The sequence below is a fragment of the Schistocerca piceifrons genome, chromosome 3 (genome assembly GCF_021461385.2).
Source record: "Schistocerca piceifrons isolate TAMUIC-IGC-003096 chromosome 3, iqSchPice1.1, whole genome shotgun sequence".
NCBI classification, from domain to species: Eukaryota; Metazoa; Arthropoda; class Insecta; order Orthoptera; family Acrididae; genus Schistocerca; species Schistocerca piceifrons.
The window spans coordinates 609539376-609559154 of NC_060140.1; the positions used below are offsets into that span (position 1 = coordinate 609539376).

At 44.2% G+C, this 19779-nt stretch overlaps 1 protein-coding gene and 1 pseudogene across 3 annotated transcripts in view; both read right to left on the bottom strand.

The window, feature by feature from the left end:
* Positions 1-602: 602 nt before the first annotated feature.
* LOC124789392 (zinc transporter ZIP11) overlaps positions 603-19779 on the bottom strand; it is a 431807-nt gene continuing 412630 nt past the window's right edge. For all 3 annotated transcript variants that reach the window (XM_047256725.1, XM_047256724.1, XM_047256726.1), the window contains one exon: positions 603-1827. In XM_047256725.1, coding sequence (XP_047112681.1) covers positions 1749-1827 — 79 coding nt within the window. In that variant the 3' untranslated portion in view covers positions 603-1748. The remainder of the gene's footprint in view (positions 1828-19779) is intronic.
* LOC124790743 lies at positions 15750-15867 on the bottom strand (annotated as a pseudogene).

Below are 19779 nucleotides of genomic sequence, written 5' to 3' on the forward strand. Positions count from 1 at the left end.
GCGGTCCGGTCCCAGGTCGACGGGCACGTGCACCTTCCACCGACCACTGGCGACAACATCGATGTACTGTGGATGCCTCACGCCCCACGTGTTGAGCAATTCGGCGGTACGTCCACCCGGCCTCCCGCATGCCCACTATACGCCCTCGCTCAAAGTCCGTCAACTGCACATACGGTTCACGTCCACGCTGTCGCGGCATGCTACCAGTGTTAAAGACTGCGATGGAGCTCCGTATGCCACGGCAAACTGGCTGACACTGACGGCGGCGGTGCACAAATGCTGCGCAGCTAGCGCCATTCGACGGCCAACACCGCGGTTCCTGGTGTGTCCGCTGTGCCGTGCGTGTGATCATTGCTTGTACAGCCCTCTCGCAGTGTCCGGAGCAAGTATGGTGGGTCTGACACACCGGTGTCAATGTGTTCTTTTTTCCATTTCCAGGAGTGTATCATTCGTTTTGCTGTCTGTAACTTTAGTGCTTTCTCAACCTTTTCTCATGCTTACTACTAAGAGTATTCACAACAATACCTGTCATGTTTATAAAACTGCGAATATTTACGAGAGGAACAGGAAGAATTTGTGGCACAAAAAGAAAAATTCAGACATCAAACATGCACATACTTTTATTTCTAAAGTAACAATATTGCTCTCATATGATATACCTGTGGGCACAGCTGCAAAAAATTTGTACCTTAACATTTAAGTTATTACAAAAAAACTGCCCACTCTACTTTTCATGCCAAGATCTTTGGTTCGAATGCAGTAGGGTATTTGTGCTGTTCCACAGTTTGCTATTGCACTGTGGTGTCCAGCTTACACGATTAAATGAAAAATATGTAATTTTGACGGAGATATAATCGAATATAATTTTTGAATTAATTACAGACTAAAATTCTTAGCTTTCTTACAATTGGCAAATTTCACTTATTTCGCTTCTCCTTTCAATGGAGATTAAAAGTTACATTTTGAGTAAGTTATCAAATCTTCTAGTAAAATTTGTTTGAGAAGTGAGCACAATATGAAATAAACTGGAGGAATTAAAAAAAAAAAGAGTAGTTTCTATACGCTGCATACGTACCAAAACAGTAAGGCAGTTAACACGAGTTAGATGAGCGTCAATAATAGACGCTGGTAAATGCTGCAGAGGGGCAGTGTAAAATTACACTCGTGTATCACAGTTTCGAGACATTTAAAAAACAACTAATACTGACACTTAGATACAAAAATGAAATAGTTAGCACACCGAACTTACAACAACGAGGTGGATTTAATTACATGCTAATTGATTTGAGGAATATACGGAGTCAGAGATCTACCCATATTAACAAAATAACGGTAGGAACTAATTGTGTGTAGATCATAGAACACGATACAAAATTCCAGTCATGGTTAAGATAAAGGCATCAAACGCGGACAAAGAGAAATACTTTTTGTATCAATAAAAACATCATAAGCGCACATATAATTATCAACTGACAAAATACTGTGAAACACCCACAGAAAAGTACAATACCACTGAAAAATAAGTACACGTCAAAGTTGAGAAGCAGCTATCGTTGGCCCAATTTTAAATCGCACTCTTTTTGTATTTTTTTACTAAAAGTATTGGTAACGTTAGATATAAAAATAAATGCCACCCTGAGGGGTGGCGTCAGCAGCACCCTTGGAGAACTTGGAACTGAGCATCGGCGGGCCGGCGTACGCCGGCACCTGGTCGGCAGGAGCGGTGGCGGCGGCGGCGGCGGCGGCGACTAGCCGAGGCCCACGTCCAGCGACATCATCACCAGGAAGCCCGCCATGGCACCCCACGACGCCAGCTTGCCGTTGCCACTGCAACACGGATCACCATTTCTGCTTACTCCGTCCACTGTTATCTCAAATCAACATATTACAAGCCGAACATAATAAATTTCCTTTGGAGAGACAGGCTTCCATCTACAAAACAACAAGGATTTAGAAATCATGACTCGTGCGAAATTCAACTTATCTTTTTCTCGCACGTGATCCCGCGAATCCTGCACGAAAGGGAAGAAGCACACTCCATATTCTTAGGTTTCCATAAAGTTGTTGACACAGTGCATCACTTCAGACTGTTAACGAAAGTCCGAGTATACGACGCAGGATCTCAGGTATACTGAGCTGATAGAAGTCATGGGATACCTCCTAATATCGTGTCTGGCCTCCTTTCGCCCAGCGCATTGTACCAACCCGAGGGGGCAGGTACTCAACAGCTCGCTGGTTCAAATGGTTCAAATGGCTCTGAGCACTAAGGGACTTAACATCTGAGGTCATCAATCCCCTACAACTTAGAACTACTTAAACCTAACTAACCTAAGGACATCACACACATCCATGCCCGAGGCAGGATTCCAACCTGAGACTGTAGCGGTCGTGCGGTTCCAGACCGAAGCGCCTAGAACCGCTCGGCCACATTGGCATGCCAGCTCGCTGGAGCTGCAGCGATATTGAGCCATGCTGCCTGTATAGCCTTCATAATTGCGAAACTGTTAACAGTGCACGATTTTGTGCACGAACTGATCTCTCGATTATGTCCTATAAATGTTCGATGGGATTCATGAAGGGCTATATGGGTAGCCAAACTATTCGCTCGAACTGTCCGGAATGTACTTAAAACCAACCGCGAATAATTGTGGCACGGTGACATTGCGCATTGTCGTCCATAAAAGTTCCATCGTTCTTTAGGTACATTAAGCTCATGAATGGCTGCAAATGGTCTCCAACTAGCCGAAAACTACAATTTAGTCAACGGGTATCATTGGACCAAAGGACCCTGTCCACTCCATGCAAACACAGCCCACATCAGCATGGAGCCACCACCAGCGCGCACAGTAACTTGTTGACAGTTTGGGTCAACAGCTTCGTGCGGTCTGCGCCACTCTCGAACTCTACCATCAGTTGATACCAACTGGAATCTGGGCTCAACTGACTAGCCCACAGTTTTCCAGTCGTCCAGGGCGCAATCGATATGGTCACGAGCCCAGGACAGGCGTTACAGGCGATGTCGTGCTGTTAGCAAAGGAACTAGCGTCGGTCGTCTGCTGCCGTAGCCCATTAACGCCAAATTTAGCAGCACTGTCCTAACGGAAACGTTCCTACTACGTCCCACACTGATTTTCAGGGTTATTTCTCGCAGTGTTGATTGTCGTTTTGCACTGACAACACTACGCAACTGTCGCAGCTCTCGATCATCAGGCGAAGGCCGTCGGCCACTGCGTTGTCCGTCATGAGAGGTAATGCCTGTAATCTGGTATTTTCGGCACACTCTTGACACTGTGGATCTCGCAATATTAAATTCCCTAACGAGTTCCCAAATATAATGTCCCGTGCGTCTAGCTCCATTTACTATTCCGCGTTCGAAGTCTGAATTCCCGTCGTGAGGCCATAATCACATAGGAAACCTTTTCACATAAATCACCTGAGTAAAAATGACAGTTTAGCCAATGCAGGACCTTTTATAGCTTGTGTACGCGACACTACGTGCATATCGCCATCCCATGATTTTTGTTACCTCACTGTAAGTGAATGGGTTTAAGACTTCTTCAGCGATAGAACCCAACACGTTGCTCTGGACGGCGAGTGTTCAAAATTGGCTCAAATGGCTCTGAGCACTATGGGACTTAACATCTGAGGTCATCAGTCCCCTAGAACTTAAGAACTACTTAAACCTAACTAACCTAAGGACATCACACACATCCATGCCCGAGGCAGGATTCGAACCTGCGACCGTAGCGGTCGCGCGGTTCTAGACTGAAGCGGCTAGAACCGCTCGGCCGCTTCAGCCGGCGGCGAGTGTTCATCGGAGACACCGGTATTGTCAAGAATGTCCCAAGGAAGTGTGATACGACCGATCTTGTTCTCTCTACACAAAACGATCTCACGGATAGCGTCAACAGAGACTTGTCGTTGTCGTCTTTGTGTGCCTGAAGGAGATACAGGATGCTGGACAGAAATTCTACTTGGTGTGATGAAAGAAGGTTTCCTCTAAATGTGGAAAAATTATAGTTAATGCAGGTGAATAGGAACAATAACACTGTAATTTTCGAACTCAATTTAGTGGTGTGCTGCGAAATCTGAGTTTCTACCAGCATATAGAATGTTCAAATAACTTAGGGGAATGCAGCTGGGTGACGTCTTCAAATGCACAAATGCAGCAAGGACATTAATAAGCAACGGGAGACGTCGCATTACCTTTTTTTGACAAGGGAGGGATCACGATTCTATGTAGAATTTCGGCAAAAACCCTCCATCTCTATTCACATTCAAATTTCAACAGCTTTCTCAATAACACTATCGTAATAGCTCAAGTGCATACCACGAGCTCCATAGGACGACCGATGCCAAGGCAATGTTCTGCAGTAGCAGATCTGCTGAGCTGTTGCAAGCGCGTGTGACACTCCATAGAGCGGTCCCCGTAGTTCCAAATGGTCTGACTAATACATGACTTGCCACAAATGCAAGGAAAACGATAACACCCACCTTACGGAAACCAAGATCATTCTTTACGGATCCTAAATGGCCCTAACCTCAGGTACTGGCCGAAAAACATAGTTTACATCATATTTACGCAAACTGTGACCAATCTTGTTGGAAATGCTTCCTGCGTAAGACAAAAACGTACCAGACTTTGATGCCACCTCGCTATTATCATCACTCACCCGGTGTACGGTTGGTCGATGGAGCAACGCACAACGCATGTCTGATCTGTCTTTCGCTATATCCATTCTGACGAAGGGTGAGGGTAACTCATCTGACAAATTTTCAGGACCTGAAATGACGTGTGATCCGTGAACCAAGGTACAAAGTACCCTTTCACGCTGAGCCGGATGGTGACAACTATCAGCCTACAGATATCAGTCAGTGTTTGCTGGCTTCGTATCACCGGCATGTCCTAAGGTACTATCAACCTCCTTCCTGATCAACACATCAAGCAAGAGAAGGCAGCCATCCTTTTGCATCCCCATCGTGAAACGATTATTCGGATGGACTGAGATCAGTTTAACCGTTTAAATACTTTCTACAATGAGGCCAAACAACAAAATTATCTTTAATGCCGCCGACTCAAAGGCACGTTCCTCGTAGTCTTTCATAAACAAATTAGCAATAATAGGTGAGACCGGGCTTCCCACTGCAACCCTATCTGTCTGTCCAGAGTACTGGCCACTAAATTAAAAGTAAGTGGAAATCAACGATACGACGTCATCCGGGTGTTTTTCCATAAGTTACTTTAACACTTTATTCGCCATAAAAATTAGGTCTCCACACTGTTTACCTCTACGGGGAAGACACGCATCGTTACTTGCGGAGAGCCGGCCGCGGTGGTCTCGCGGTTCTAGGCGCTCAGTCCGGCACCGCGCGACTGCTACGGTCGCAGGTTCGAATACTGCCTCGGGCATGGATGTGTGTGATGTCCTTAGGTTAGTTAGGTTTAAGTAGTTCAAAGTTCTAGGGGACTGATGACCACAGATGTTAAGTACCATAGTGCTCAGCGCCATTTGAACCATTTGAACTTGCGGAGACTGGATAAACACCGCAATTGTAGTGTAAGATTTCAATGTGAATTCACGTTTGGTTGAGTTGTCGTAATCAAAATGTACTTCAAAAGCTAAAGATCACTTTAATCTCCTGTCGCGAGTAGCATCAAACAACGCACTCGTTTAGCTCTTGTTCGTGAAAGGATCAATTACACTCGCCGAGATTGTTTGAGTGCGTGTGCGCGCACGCGTGTGAGAAAGACGACGTAAAAGGTTCAGAAGTCTTCAACGTGAAAATACTGCAGTGCTTTATTACGGCTCTACAGCAAATGATTGCCTTTGTCTTCCTCTGACCCGGATCCACAATGCAACATAACTTTTTTACACTGATAAATGACTCTTCGGGATGAAAGAAGCTGTAAATGACAGAAAATTGTTATTGTAGTAGTAGTAGTAGTAGTAGTAGTAGCAGCAGTAGTATGACTCATTTAGCAATCGTTTACTTGGTGTCTTCATTCTTTATCCTGTTATTACCACAGTTTTTCAACCTCTTCTTCAACACATTATTTTCATTGTACGTAACGATTTTTTTATTTTTTTCTATTGTTTTCTGCAGTCTCGTCTGCAATTTACTTGGTCGTCTGCAAACACTACGCTTCCTACTTTGTCATTTCTTCCCATAATGTGAAAATAGGCGTCACCATACGCCCACTAACAAGAAATCAACACTGAATGTTCAACGTGCATGTCGGAGCGCTAACGACAGGGTCGGCGAAATTATGTCACAAGCTGGTATGACACGTAGCTCACTCCCTCTTGCTAATTCGCACCCACCACCTACATTCTAGTATCTGTAGCAAGTGGAACCTCGAAAGCGAAATTATACCCACTGATATATTATTCTAAAAATAGAGACAGAGGAATGGAGAGAGGCGCTCACTGCACAGACCCTAAGAGTCGCGTTGACATCTGAACTGAATTACTTTCTTTGGAGCGTCCGTACTGTAATTTGGAATTCCGCATGCTGCGTGTTTCTACTTCACCAATTAACACTGCTAATTAATACCAGCCCTACGGAAAGTGATTACCCCCTCGCAGTTTTACTATGCTTCAATATAAGGGTCTCGCGTTATTTTACAGAGTGGGAATTTTCAAAGATAAGTAAAATTGTAATGAAGCAGTGGGATACTTTGACGTCTATAGTGCTTTACTAGGCATAGGCATCTTGTAGGCGGTATGCTCTTAGCTTTGCTTGATTAGACAGTCACAGAACACAAGAGTTTGCGTGAAGTTCGGAACCATATTAAACTTAATATTTTTGCATTCGGATGAGAAAGGTGGTGGAAATTTCGTGATAAGATTCCGCAGCAACGAAAAACGCTTTGTTTTAAAATCCTGTATGATTTCAGTGACTCCCTCTCCTCTATTTCGCGATAATACAAAACTTTTTCGATGTACTCCGTCAATCCTGTCTGGTAAGGATCCCACACCGTGCAGCAATATTCTGTAGAGAACGGACAAGCGTAGTATATGCAGTCTCTTCAGTAGTTCTGCTACATTTTCCACGTGTCCTGCGAATAAAACGCAGTCTTTGGTTAGCCTCTTCCCATAACATTTTCAGTGTATTGTTTCCAATTTAAGATAATCGTAATTGTGATTCCTAGGTATTTAGTTGGACTTACATTTGACTGATTTATCGCGTAATCGAAGTTTAACAGATGACCTCACACTTTTCGTTATTTAGGGTCGACTGCCAATTTTCACATCATTCAGATATATTTTCTAAATCGTTTTGCAATTTCTTTTGATCTTCTGATGAGTTTACTAGACGATACAAGACAGCATCATCTGCAAACACACTAAGACGGCTGCTCAGATTATATCCCCAAATCGCTTATATAGATAAGGAACTGCTTCTGGGTCTAGGTCTGGGTCAGAACCACAAGGATAAACACTTTAGGCAAAACAACTACTCATGAATCAAGAACAATGTTGGCAAAGTTAATGAAAGTTTCCTTTCTTCTGGTTTGTGTTGACCACCTACTTACCTTCTTTTCTACTAGAGTACTATCGTCAGCTGCTTAAAGACGAGAACTACCGCAAGAGTAATTCAGCGTGAGTAACTTTATCAAAATGATCCTTCTGTTTTGGTGAAATTTAGGTTGCTTTTTCCATAAGCTATTGTCTCTAACTGCCCATACCTATGAGCAATTATAAATTGGTGGTGACCTTGGAATGGGTCACAAAATGGAATTAGACCGTGTAAAAGAAACTCAAATAAAACAATTTTAGTGCGTTTATTAATAAACTAAGTATAAATTATTCTTGTACGAAACCACGTGCAATATTCAAGAGCCAAATGTTAGTATTACCAGAGGCTCTTAATTAATACACAACACTTTTTTAATATTCTCAAAAGAATTCATCAGATCTTAGTCCAAATCTGTTACTCGAGAAACCCCAGCATGCATCTCTGTTATATACAGCATAAACAGATTAATTCTCCTGATACGTTCTCACTATGCTCGCCTATCACAGTTATGCTCGAGCTCGTCTTCAGACTGGCATTCTTGATTGCCGCGGTCACCAGAGCACGTACCCTCATGTAATGCTTCCACATTGCTGGTGGTTTTAGATCTCCACAGTCTCTTGAAATTTTTAAACAAGGCTCTTTATTTTTAATTCTAAGTACAAAATTAATTCAATAAACAAGTAACTCAGATAACCCAAGTTTTATACAACACAGGGTGCAGAGGGAATCTGTGTACATGTTCGTCACAACCCCCCACCCCATACACACACACAGACGAATGAGTGGAGCAGGAAAGTATGTGGATGTTGGAAATATTTCACTACCGGTAATATAAGTAGAAAGAGTTACACACAGATTCTGCAGAACTGACACGGCTTCGAAAAAAACCTATTTTAATCCGTCATGGTGAGTGCTATGTTTGCAGATGGGAATTCCGGACACACTTAAGAGACACTGTGGACGTGGACTCACGCCCCACCCCATCCCACCTCCCCACACACACAAATAGACACCTTCTGGCATAGATGGTCTAAGCCTGAAACGTGCCGGTGTCGCCTTGGTGATATCTACGGGAAATATGGAACCCATAGATCTGCAACCAAGGCACCAGGCTTTGGCACCACAAACCAAACTGAGTGTCCACATTAGGTGGCGAGTAGTTAGCCCTCCAAGGGGTAACATTACATGTTTTCTTTACTAACTTTTAGTTACAGATCGACAGCAGTAAAAAAAAAAAAAAAAAGAAGAGAAAAGGACTAGTGTAGTCCAAGTGCCCTCCTCAGGTGGACGGGATACAAGCATTCCCCAGGAGATAGCACATCTCCTGCCCGCTACGTGGGGAATGTGAGTCCTACTGCTGCGGAGAAACATAGGAACCGTCTGGTCTGCAGCCAACGAGAGAGAAGTTTCCGAAGTGCTGAAGGCTACAGCGAAGAAGCGAATGTTTGATTCGCAGGCTTGCATGAGAAGTTCGTCGATAAACAACATGGTTTTATATTTTCTCTGGCTCGAGAAAGTCTGCTAAAAGTTAGTGGAATGTAGGAGGACTGAGGGCTTCCCTGGTCTAAACTTGAAGGAAAAGGACACCCTAGGGCGAGAAGGGAGCCATCAACTACGAGAAATGTGTCAACACAGTAGACCCTCGTAAGCAACTACGTATGCCACCCAACAATCTACTTCGCAAGTAGCAACAGTTGACATGAGATCTGAAACCCAACCAGTGTGCCAAGCATTGTCAACAGCAGAAACTACGGACTGATGTGTCCTGTCCCACTATAATTTCATCTCACCCTAGTAAGTCTCAATTTTATATAGGTAATAAATTGCACAATTATAGCAATTCAGAAAGTTTTGGTCGCTTTATACCTTTTACCAAATTACAGCGATTCAAAAAGTTGTGTTTACCTTTATAACTTTTTTAAAACTACGGCGTGTACCTCAAGCGCCTCCCAACCTTCATCTAGACTACATAATCGCAAATTAAGACTTGAACAAACTGGGTCGGTATCCGAGCTTCCTCGTTCAGGAAGACGAAAGTCTGTTATTACAGGAGAGGATATTAATGCTGTAGCGCAATGTTTTGTGCTATTATATACTGCATATCAAAGGAATGCCAACAAACGATTCAGAAACAGCTAAAACTGAGCTTATACAAGCCTACTTTACTTCAACTGCTAAATGAAAATGACCCAGACAGGCTTATGGAATACTGAAAGTTGTACACAATCCGACAAGAAGCCTATCCCAAGTTTTACAAGAGCATTCTTCGAAGCAACTTCTAAGGCGAATGGCAGAGTGAACAAACAACTGTGTCTTCTAGGATTCTACAATAGAGACAGAGTTTAACTCTGCTGCCGGCCGGAGTGGCCGAGCGGTTCTAGGCGCTACAGTCTGGAGCCGCGCGACCTTACGGTCGCAGGTTCGAATCCTGCCTCGGGCATGGATGTGTGTGATGTCCTGACGTTAGTAAGGTTTACGTAGTTCTAAGTTCTAGGGGCCTGATGACCTTAGATGTTAAGTCCCATAGTGCTCAGAACCATTTTTTAACTCTGCTGGCGTGAGTGTATGGGCAGGTATTCTCAGCGGTGAGCTGACTGCACTTTATTTTTTGAACGGTACTGTCCGCTCCGTAAATTACTAAATATATCTGACGAAGTGTTGTTAGAAATGGAAAATAGTCCAATATTTGAACATCTGCAGCCGGCTAAGGAGAAACTGATACGGCAACAAGATAGAGCACCCTCACCTTGTGGAGTTATTGTGGGAGAATTTCTACATGAAAATTTTGATGAATGGACTGGCACACGGAGTACTAGTTAAACACGTCCACGGTCTCGAGATATCACACCCAGTCTGGATTATACGAAAAAAAGGTGGTTTGTGTTAAGACAAAAAAACTGAGCATATTTAGGACAAATCGAATAGAACTTTGAAATCTACTGTTCCGGAAGATTTGAGAATAAATTTGTAAATTACTGTTCGAAAGATGCAGTGCTTGCTTAGAACGGCATCCAAATCACCTTCAGTATCTTCTGTACTTTCAATGAAAGTTCTGTTGTTGTTGTTGTGGTCTTCAGTCCTGAGACTGGTTTGATGCAGCTCTCCATGCTACTCTATCCTGTGCAAGCTTCTTCATCTCCCAGTACCTACTGCAACCTACATCCTTCTGAATCTGTTAGTGTATTCATCTCTTGGTCTCCCTCTGCGATTTTTACCCTCCACGCTGCCCTCCAGTACTAAATTGGTGATCCCCTGACGCCTCAGAACATGTCCTACCAACCGATCCCTTCTTCTAGTCAAGTTGTGCCACAAATTTCTCTTCTCCCCAATTCTATTCAGTACTTCCTCATTAGTTATGTGATCTACCCACCTAATCTTCAGCATTCTTCTGTAGCACCACATTTCGAAAGCTTCTATTCTCTTTTTGTCTAAACTATTTATCGTCCATGTTTCACTTCCATACATGGCTACACTCCGTTCAAATACTTTCAGAAACGACTTCCTGACACTTAAATCTATGCTCGATGTTAACAAATTTCTCTTCTTCAGAAACGCTTTCCTTGCCATTGCCAGTCTACTTTTATATCCTCTCTACTTCGACCATCATCAGTTATTTTGCTCCCCAAATAGCAAAACTCATTTACTACTTTAAGCGGTCATTTTCTAATCTAATTCCCTCAGCATTACCCGACTTAATTCGACTACATTCCATTATCCTCGTTTTGATCTTGTTGATGTTCATCTTATATCCTCCTTTCAAGACACTGTCCATTCCGTTCAACTGCTCTTCCAAGTCCTTTGCTGTCTCTGACAGAATTACCATGTCATCGGCGAACCTCAAAGTTTTTATTTCTTCTCCATGGATTTTAATACCAACTCTGATCTTTTCTTTTGTTTCCTTTATTGCATGCTCAATATACAGATTGAATAACATCGGGGATAAGCTACAACCCTGTCTCACTCCCCTCCCAACCGCTGCTTCCCTTTCATGTCCATCGACTCTTATAACTGCCATCTGGTTTCTGTACAATTGTAAATAGCCTTTCGCTCCCTGTATTTTACCCCGCCACCTTCTGAATTTGAAAGAGAGTATACCAATCAACATTGTCAAAAGCTTTCTCCAAGTCTACAAATGCTAGAAACGTACGTTTGCCTTTCCTTAACCTTTCTTCTAAGATAAGTCGTAGGGTCAGTATTGCCTCACGTGTTTCAACATTTCTACGGAATCCAAACTGATGTTCCCCAAGGTCCGCTTCTACCAGTTTTTCAATTCGTCTGTAAAGAATTCGCGTTAGTATTTTGCAGCCGTGGCTTATTAAACTGATAGTTCGGTAATTTTCACATCTGATGAACGTTCTATGTTGATAATAAATTTGCATTTTCATTTGTTTAGTACTATTTCAACAAAGGCATTTTTGACAACTGACTTCCGGCCCACACTCTACACCTGCGCAATTTCATAAATAAATCATTAGTTTTTTTCCAAATCCGGGTTGGTAATTTACGTGTTATTAAAACCCACAGAATGGTAAGTAAGAGGTTTGGTTTGTTACATTTGGATAAGCGCATCCCGTCGCTTGAAGACTGTCGCGAACAGTGGCTTGGCTCTCGAACCGCCAGCGACAAGTGGCCTACGGCGACCAGCACAGCACAGCACAGTGGCGGATGAGCGGCTGCTGCGTGGGTCCCGTTAAAGCTGCGAGCATTACCGCGAATGGGAGCAGCCGGTGCGACGGTGCGTCGCGCACGCCTAACAAGTTGCGTGAGGCCGCCTCGGCACGCGGGCCGCCTCGCAACAACTGCATTAACCTGCGCGTACAGCGACCGCCGGCTTCTGGGAATCATCTGGGTGCGGCGCGGTGCGGGCACGCACTTTGGTGCGCGGGCAAAGCGAGCGCAGCGCACTCACTTCCCGTTTCCTCGGCGCTCTGACGTCCCGCCTACAGCGACGTCAATACAGATTCGGCACTGGTTCAGTTGCAGCAGTTGACAATACAATGCGTTCCCTGATGAATGGTAAATACAGTCGGTTACAAAGTAACACACGTGGCACTGTAACTCCGCAATGGTAAGAAAGCGTTCTACGGAAATGAAACTGTCGAAGTAGAGACATAAATGTTTTGCCTTATAATGTAAACGTTATTTTTGCTCCTTGCTGTTTCAGGTACACCACCACGGATAATCACCGTGACACCCCATTACGAAAACATATAGGACGCGAATTCACGTACAAATTAGGAGATAGCTGACCAAATGTTGCTAGTCTACGTCCACCACAATGAATGTAAATAATGTACTCCGATGCTCCGGAGACTTCGGCATGGGGACTGCAGCATCGAAGACCACTGACGTTCACAGAGATGGTGCTGCCATTACAACAGAAGGGAACAGACAACTGACGAAATCACCCAGGTTGACATGTACAGCTACATGCTGGAAAAGCACAAAAATATCTGTGTGGTTCGAAACTAGTCAACTGACCCTAAATAATGGAAACTGTGAGATCATCCACATGAGTGCTAAAAGGACTCCATTAAACTTCGGTTACACTATAAATCAATCAAATATAAGGGCCGTAAAAATTCAACTACATAGCTAGCATTAAACTGGAACGAAAGCACAGAAAATGTTGTGGAGAAGGCGAACCAAAGACTGCGTTTTATTGGCACAACACTTAGAAGATGCAACAGATCGACTGAAGAGACTGCCTACACTACACCTGTCTGTCCTCTTTAGGAGTACTCTTGTTCTCTTTTGGAGTACATCGAGGAAGTTCAAAGAAGAGCAGCGCGCTTTGTACAATCGAGAAATGGGGAGACAGTGTAACGGACACTGTACAGGATTTGGGAGGGGGGATCTTTAAAGCAAAGGCGTTTTTTGTCACGACGCTATCTTCTCCCGCAATTTCAATCTTAATTTTCTCCTCCGAATGCGATAATATTTTGTTGACTACGGCCTGGATAGGGAGACGCGACATCATAATCAAAGATGGTAAATCAGGGCTCGCACGGAATGACATAGGTCTTCGTTTTTTCCGCGCTTTTCAAGAGTGGAAGAACAGAGAATTATTGTGCTCGTGGTTCGATGAACCCTCTGCTTGGTACTTAAGTCTGACTTGCAGAGTAGTAATATAGCTGTCGATGTATAAGAATCCGTAATAGCGATGATGCAATGATTAGGATAAAGAAAAGAAAGTGCCACACGGTTCTTGATAAGGGAAGTAGTACAAGTCGGGAAAAGCCTATGCGATGAAACTTTGCTGTTTCATTTTGATTCGGTGAGCAAAAGATTATAGATGGATTGGATACATTCGCAGTCTCCATGTTGTAAGGACGACGATTTCCTAGGTGCCGCCATGAATAGAGAGCGACATTTTTTCTTTTCACTATTACAAAAAAATGATTTCCACGAATGTTGAACTATTATAATCTGAGAACATTGTTCGTGTGGTATCCTCATCGACACAAATCATCGCCTCACAGATGCTGCATTATGGCAGGGTGCACTGACATGTTGATGCACATGAACATTGTTTCCTTTACTGCACCCAGCACACAACGCTGTAAAATGTGTTCATACCCTTTTGTATTTAGCTTTTTCTTGATGATAATAGTAACGCCACACCCTTTGGCAATCGCACTCAGAAATTCAGAGAGAATGTTACCCATCACTACTATTTTACCTGATCGCAAGTATTCGGAAGCTGTATTAAACTCTGACTCTAGTACTGGATCCCCTACGGCTTCAATATCGACTGATGTTTCTTCCTCAATCATTGGACAAATCCTCCCAATCGTCAAAGCCTTCAACGTACTCTTTCCACCTATCCGCTCTCACCTCTGCGTTTAACAGAGAACAGTGCACTCTTAATGTTGACGCCCTTGCTTTTCATTTTACCGAAGGCTGTTTTAACTTTTTTATATGTTGAATACGTACTTCCAGCAACTTTTTTTTCGGTTTCTAAACATTTTTCCTGGAGCCGGTTAGCCTTGTCTTCCCCACACACACTAACTATTTACTTCATTAGTAAGTAACCTACATTTCTGTATTCTGTAATTTCCTTCAACATTTCTGCACTTTTGTCCATCAACTTAAACAGTATTTTCCTTACACGAGGTTTCTTCGCAGTTACCTTGCTTGTACCAATGTCTGTCTGTTCAATTTCTGTGATTGCCCTTTGGGAGTTGTCCAGTCCTCTTCTACTGAACAGCCTACTGTGTAATTAATTATTGTAGCATATCTCTCAGAAAATTTCAAACAGATCTCATCATTCCTCAGTACTTCTGTATCCCACTTCCTTCCATACTGATTCTTCCGCACGATTCTCAAACTTCATTCTACTTTTCATCGTCACCAAACAGTGATCTGCTCCTGTGTATGCCTTACAATCCGATATCTGATTTTCATACCTCTATCTGATCATGATGTACTCCAGCTGGACCCTTTCCATACCTACAGACCTTTTCCAAGCATACGTCCTCCTCTTGTGACTTTTAAACGGCTCACTCGGTGTTACTAGATGAAATTTATGGGAGAATTTTCTTCTCTCACACACGGAGCCAGATGGTGGAATGATTAGCACACTGGACTCGCATTCAGCAAGACGACGGTTCAAATTTGCGTTCAGCCATCCAAATTTTCGTTTTCTGTGAGTTCGCTAAAGCGCTCCTGGCAAATTTCGGAATGGTTGCTTTGAAAGGGAAAACCGGTTCCTTTCCCCATCCTTGAATCAACAGTCTGCAACTGTTATACGAAATGATGCGTTGTTAAAAAGAAGTCACTAGTCACTGTATGCTGTCTCGACTGCACAAGGGGTGGGATTCTTCCTGCAAGTGGGTCATGGGATATGAAGACTTTGTAGTGTAAGGTCGAAAATGATAGCAAAAATAAAATAAAATTGGAAATATAGTCAGCTGAAGGTGTTTTTCATTTGACTTTTATATTGAGCAGCCGAGGTCCCGCAACCATCCTGTATAAAAACGGACTTACAGAAAACGCAAGACTTCGAGTTAAAAATTAAACTCCGCCCGAACTGGTCATGAAGGCCCAACGGTACCGACCGGCCGCCGTGTAATCCTCCCCCCACAGGCACCACTAGATGCGGATATATAGAGGCATGTGGTTGGCACACCGCTCTCCCGACATGTGTCATTTTACGACACTGGAGCCGCTACTTCTCAATCAAGTAGCTCCTCAGTTTGCCTCACAAGGGCTGAGTGCACCCTGCTTGCCAACAACGCTCGGCAGACCGGATGGTCACCCATCCAAGTGCTAGCCCAGCCCGACAGCACTTAACTTCGGTGATCTGAAGGGAACCGGTGTTACCACTGCGGCAAGGCTGTTGGCAAAACTTCAAGTTTTCACGGCTTTAACCACACATCAAAACCACCTCCAGGTGGCAAATAGCTACGTTATTTCATACGAGATCTTCTCCTTCCAAATACGTGAGCACGCATTACGCCATAATCCGCCCCCGTAAAATCGGGAACTCACTTGAGACTTTTTTAATTTTTCCATACTGGCAGCGTAACAGTACCCAATGCTGAGGATCGCTCATAGTAATTCCGTGTGGCTCAACGCTCTGGTGCAAGTCCATCAATTGGACGTGACTTCGCCGAGTTGCATGTCCCTGACCTACCCTTCCCTGAAAAATGCTCGTCTCGGAGCACAAAAAAAGGCGAAGGTGCTCCTCTTTAAAAGACTCTGAAAGAAAAGTGGGAATCAGCTGCCTCTGTCCTCGTTCCACCTTCCTCACCAAACATTTTGGCATGCGAATATATTCGCGCTCTTTTAACACAAAACATTCTAAATTCTTTTACACCGTCTCTCTTTGTAGCGAAGCCTTTATATAAATCAGCATCTCCCTCTCACGTCACTGTCATATATACGTCTGCCTCCCACTCACTCCTTTTTCACCCACTACTATTTTCTCCTGTATGTCTCTCCCAGTGCCACTGTCTCCTCCTCTGCCACTTTCAATGCCTATCTCTCGCACCGGTCGGGTTATCACATTGGTTAGCACACATGATTCGCATTCGGGAGGACGACGGTTCAAACACGCGTTCGGCCACAATGATTTAGGTTTTCCGTCACTTCCCTACATCGTTAAGGCAAATGCCTCGATGGTTCCTTCGAAGGGCACGACCGCTTTTCTTCACCATCGTCCGTACCCGAAGATTGTGCTCCGTCTCTAATGTCCTCGTTGTCGACGGGACGTTAAACACTAAACTCCACCTCCTTCTTCTTCAATGTCCCACTGCTTTTGTCTTAGTCTCATTTTTCTTCTCTCCCGTTACCACTATTTCTTTCTTTCTCGCTTACAGTCGGCTGTCCTTTTCTTCAAGCAAGCACAACTGACTCCCCCAGACATGTCCTTGGGGATAGTTTGCTCAGGGTTTTCATCCATTGACAGAAAAATTTTAACACGTTGGTATAGGGGATTGACCAAACTGGGACATTTTTTTCGTGTTAAAGATTCGCTGGTTTTAGGGAGGGGAGGGGCTTCCTCATCCTCTAACCCAATGTATGGTCTTCATTCATCTCTCCATTTTCATTTCGACTGTCTCCTCTGTCCTATGTTCCCACTGCTAATTCCTCCATCCATTTCTTTTTCTCTTTCTATCTCTCATTGCCGATCACTATCTCTTCTCTTCTCTCTTTGGCTCCCATTGCTATCGTCTTCATCTCTCTCTCTCTCTCTCTCTCTCTCTCTCTCTCTGTGTGTGTGTGTGTGTGTGTGTGTGTGTGTGTGTGTCCATTTGCTCCCACTGCCGTTTTCTCCTATCTGACTCTTCCGCTGCCACTGTCTTCTTGTCTGAATGTTTCTCTGTCCCCCTGCTATTTTCTTTGCCCTATTCTTTATCTCTCCCATTACCATTTTCTCTTTCTTTTTCGCATAAAGTCTGCTGTCCTTCTCTTCAACCACCATTGTCTGCTCTCCGCATATGTCCCTGGGAATGGTTTGCTTGGGAGGTTTCACCCACAGACCGAGAAACTTTAGCATTTGGTTACAGGGGATGGGGGAAAGTGGGTAAATTTTCCCCCCTTGGGAGGGAGATCAATTGATAGATCCTCTGATCCTACGTATGGTCTCCACTCATCTCTCTTTTTCGTTTCGACTGTCTCCTCTCTCCTTTGTTCCCACTGCTACTACTTCCATCCATTTCTTTTTCTCTTTTACTGCCTCTCTCTTTCGCTGACCATCACTATCTGCTCTCTCTTTCGCTCCCATTGCTAAGTCACGTCCATCTCTCTCTCTCTCTCTCTCTCTCTCTCTCTCTTTCTCTGCTCTCTCTCCAACTGTCACTTTCAATCTCCCACCATCACTGTCTCCTCTCCCCTTCTCTCCTACTCTCCCACTGGCACAGTCTCCTCTCTCTTTCACCATCACTGTGTCTCTGCTACTCACTTTCAGTAGAAAATGCGTGAATATGTTCGCATACCAAAATTTTTGGTGAGGAGGAAGGGGAATGACTTTTGAGGCCGCTGGTTCCCCACATTCCTGTCACAGTCTTTTGAAGAGGAACACATTCGCCTTTTTTGTTCTTCGACAGGAGCATTTTCAGATGGTTCCCTTCTTCTCCCTTTTACAGCAGCGTGTGCTGTTTCTACACACATCAAAAAAGGTTTTGCATCACCTCAGTTCCCAGAGTTCCGGAAGCTGTACAGAAAATTGGAACAGAGGTCAACATAAAAATCATTTCCGCTCTTTTTACTGCTCATGAAAACCACACACTGCATGTTGTACCACCATACAGCGAGACCTTCAGAGGTGGTGGTCCAGATTCCTGTACACACTGGTACCTCTAATACCCAGTAGCACGTTATCTTGTATTGATGCATGCCTATATTCGTCGTGGCATACTATCCACAAATTCATCAAGGCACTGTTGGTCTAGTTTGTCCCACTCCTCAACGCCGATTCGACGAACATCCCTCAGAGTGGTAGGTGGGTCATGTAGTCCATAACCAGCCCTTTTCGATCCATCCCAGGCATGTTCGATAGGTTCATGTCTGGAGAATATGAAGTCATACACAAGATTTGCACGATGGGGGCGCGAATTATCGTCCATGAAGACGAATGCCTCACCAATATGCTGCCGATATGGTTGCACTATAGGTCAGAGTTAGTACTCACGTATCGCACAGCAGTCACGGCGCCTTCCATGAACACCAGAGGCGTACGTCGGCCCCACATAACGCCACCCCAAAGTAACAGGGAACCTCCACTTTGCTGCACTCGCTGGACAGTGTGCCTAAGGCGATCAGCCTGACCGGGTTGCCTCCAAACACGTCTCCGACGATTGTCTGGTTGAAGGCATATGCGACATTCATCGGTGAAGAGAACGTGATGCCAAACTTGAGCAGTTCATTCGGCATGTTGTTGGACCCATCTGTACCGCGCTGCATGGTGTCGTGGTTGGAAGGATGCACCTCGCCATGGACGTCGGAAGTGAAGTTGCGCATCATACAGCCTACTGAGAACAGTTTGAGTCGAAACACGAAGTCCTGCGGCTGCACGAAAACTATTATTCAACATGATGGCGTTGCTGTCTGAGATCCTCCGAGCCATAATCAGAGGGTAGCGGTCATTCACTGCAGTAGCAGCCCTTGGGCAGCCTGAGGGAGGCATGTCATCGACAGTTCCTCTCTCTGTGTATCTCCTCCATGTCCGAAAAACATCGCTTTGGTTCACTCCGAGACGCCTGGACACTTCCCTTGTTAAGAGCGATTCCTGGCACAAAGTAACAATGCGGACGTGATCGAACCGCGGTATTGACCGTCTAGGCATGGTTGAACTACAGACAACACCAACCGTCTACCTCATTCCTGGTGGAATGACTGGAACTGATCGGCTGTCGGACACCCTCAGTCTAACAGGCGCTGCTCATGTATGGTTGTTTACACCTTTGGGCGGGTTTAGTGACATCTCTGAACATTCAAAGGGACTGCGTCTGTGATACAATATCCGCAGTCAACGTTTATCTTCACGAGTTCTGGGAACCGGTGTGATGCAAAATTCTTTTTATGTTTGTATAAAACGAATTCTGTACGTCAGTAATGTTTTGACAGTTTATTTCTATACTTTGGCGCGTTTATGTACATTGACGCACATGAATAACCAGTAAGTAACCATAATATAAAGTAAAAAAAACGTATCATCTCCTATGATTGAAATGCGAGTTTAATTTACACTTCTTGACATAAAAATGCACAACATTTTTAGGCTACACCTACTGTGCATCAAAGAGTTCTGTG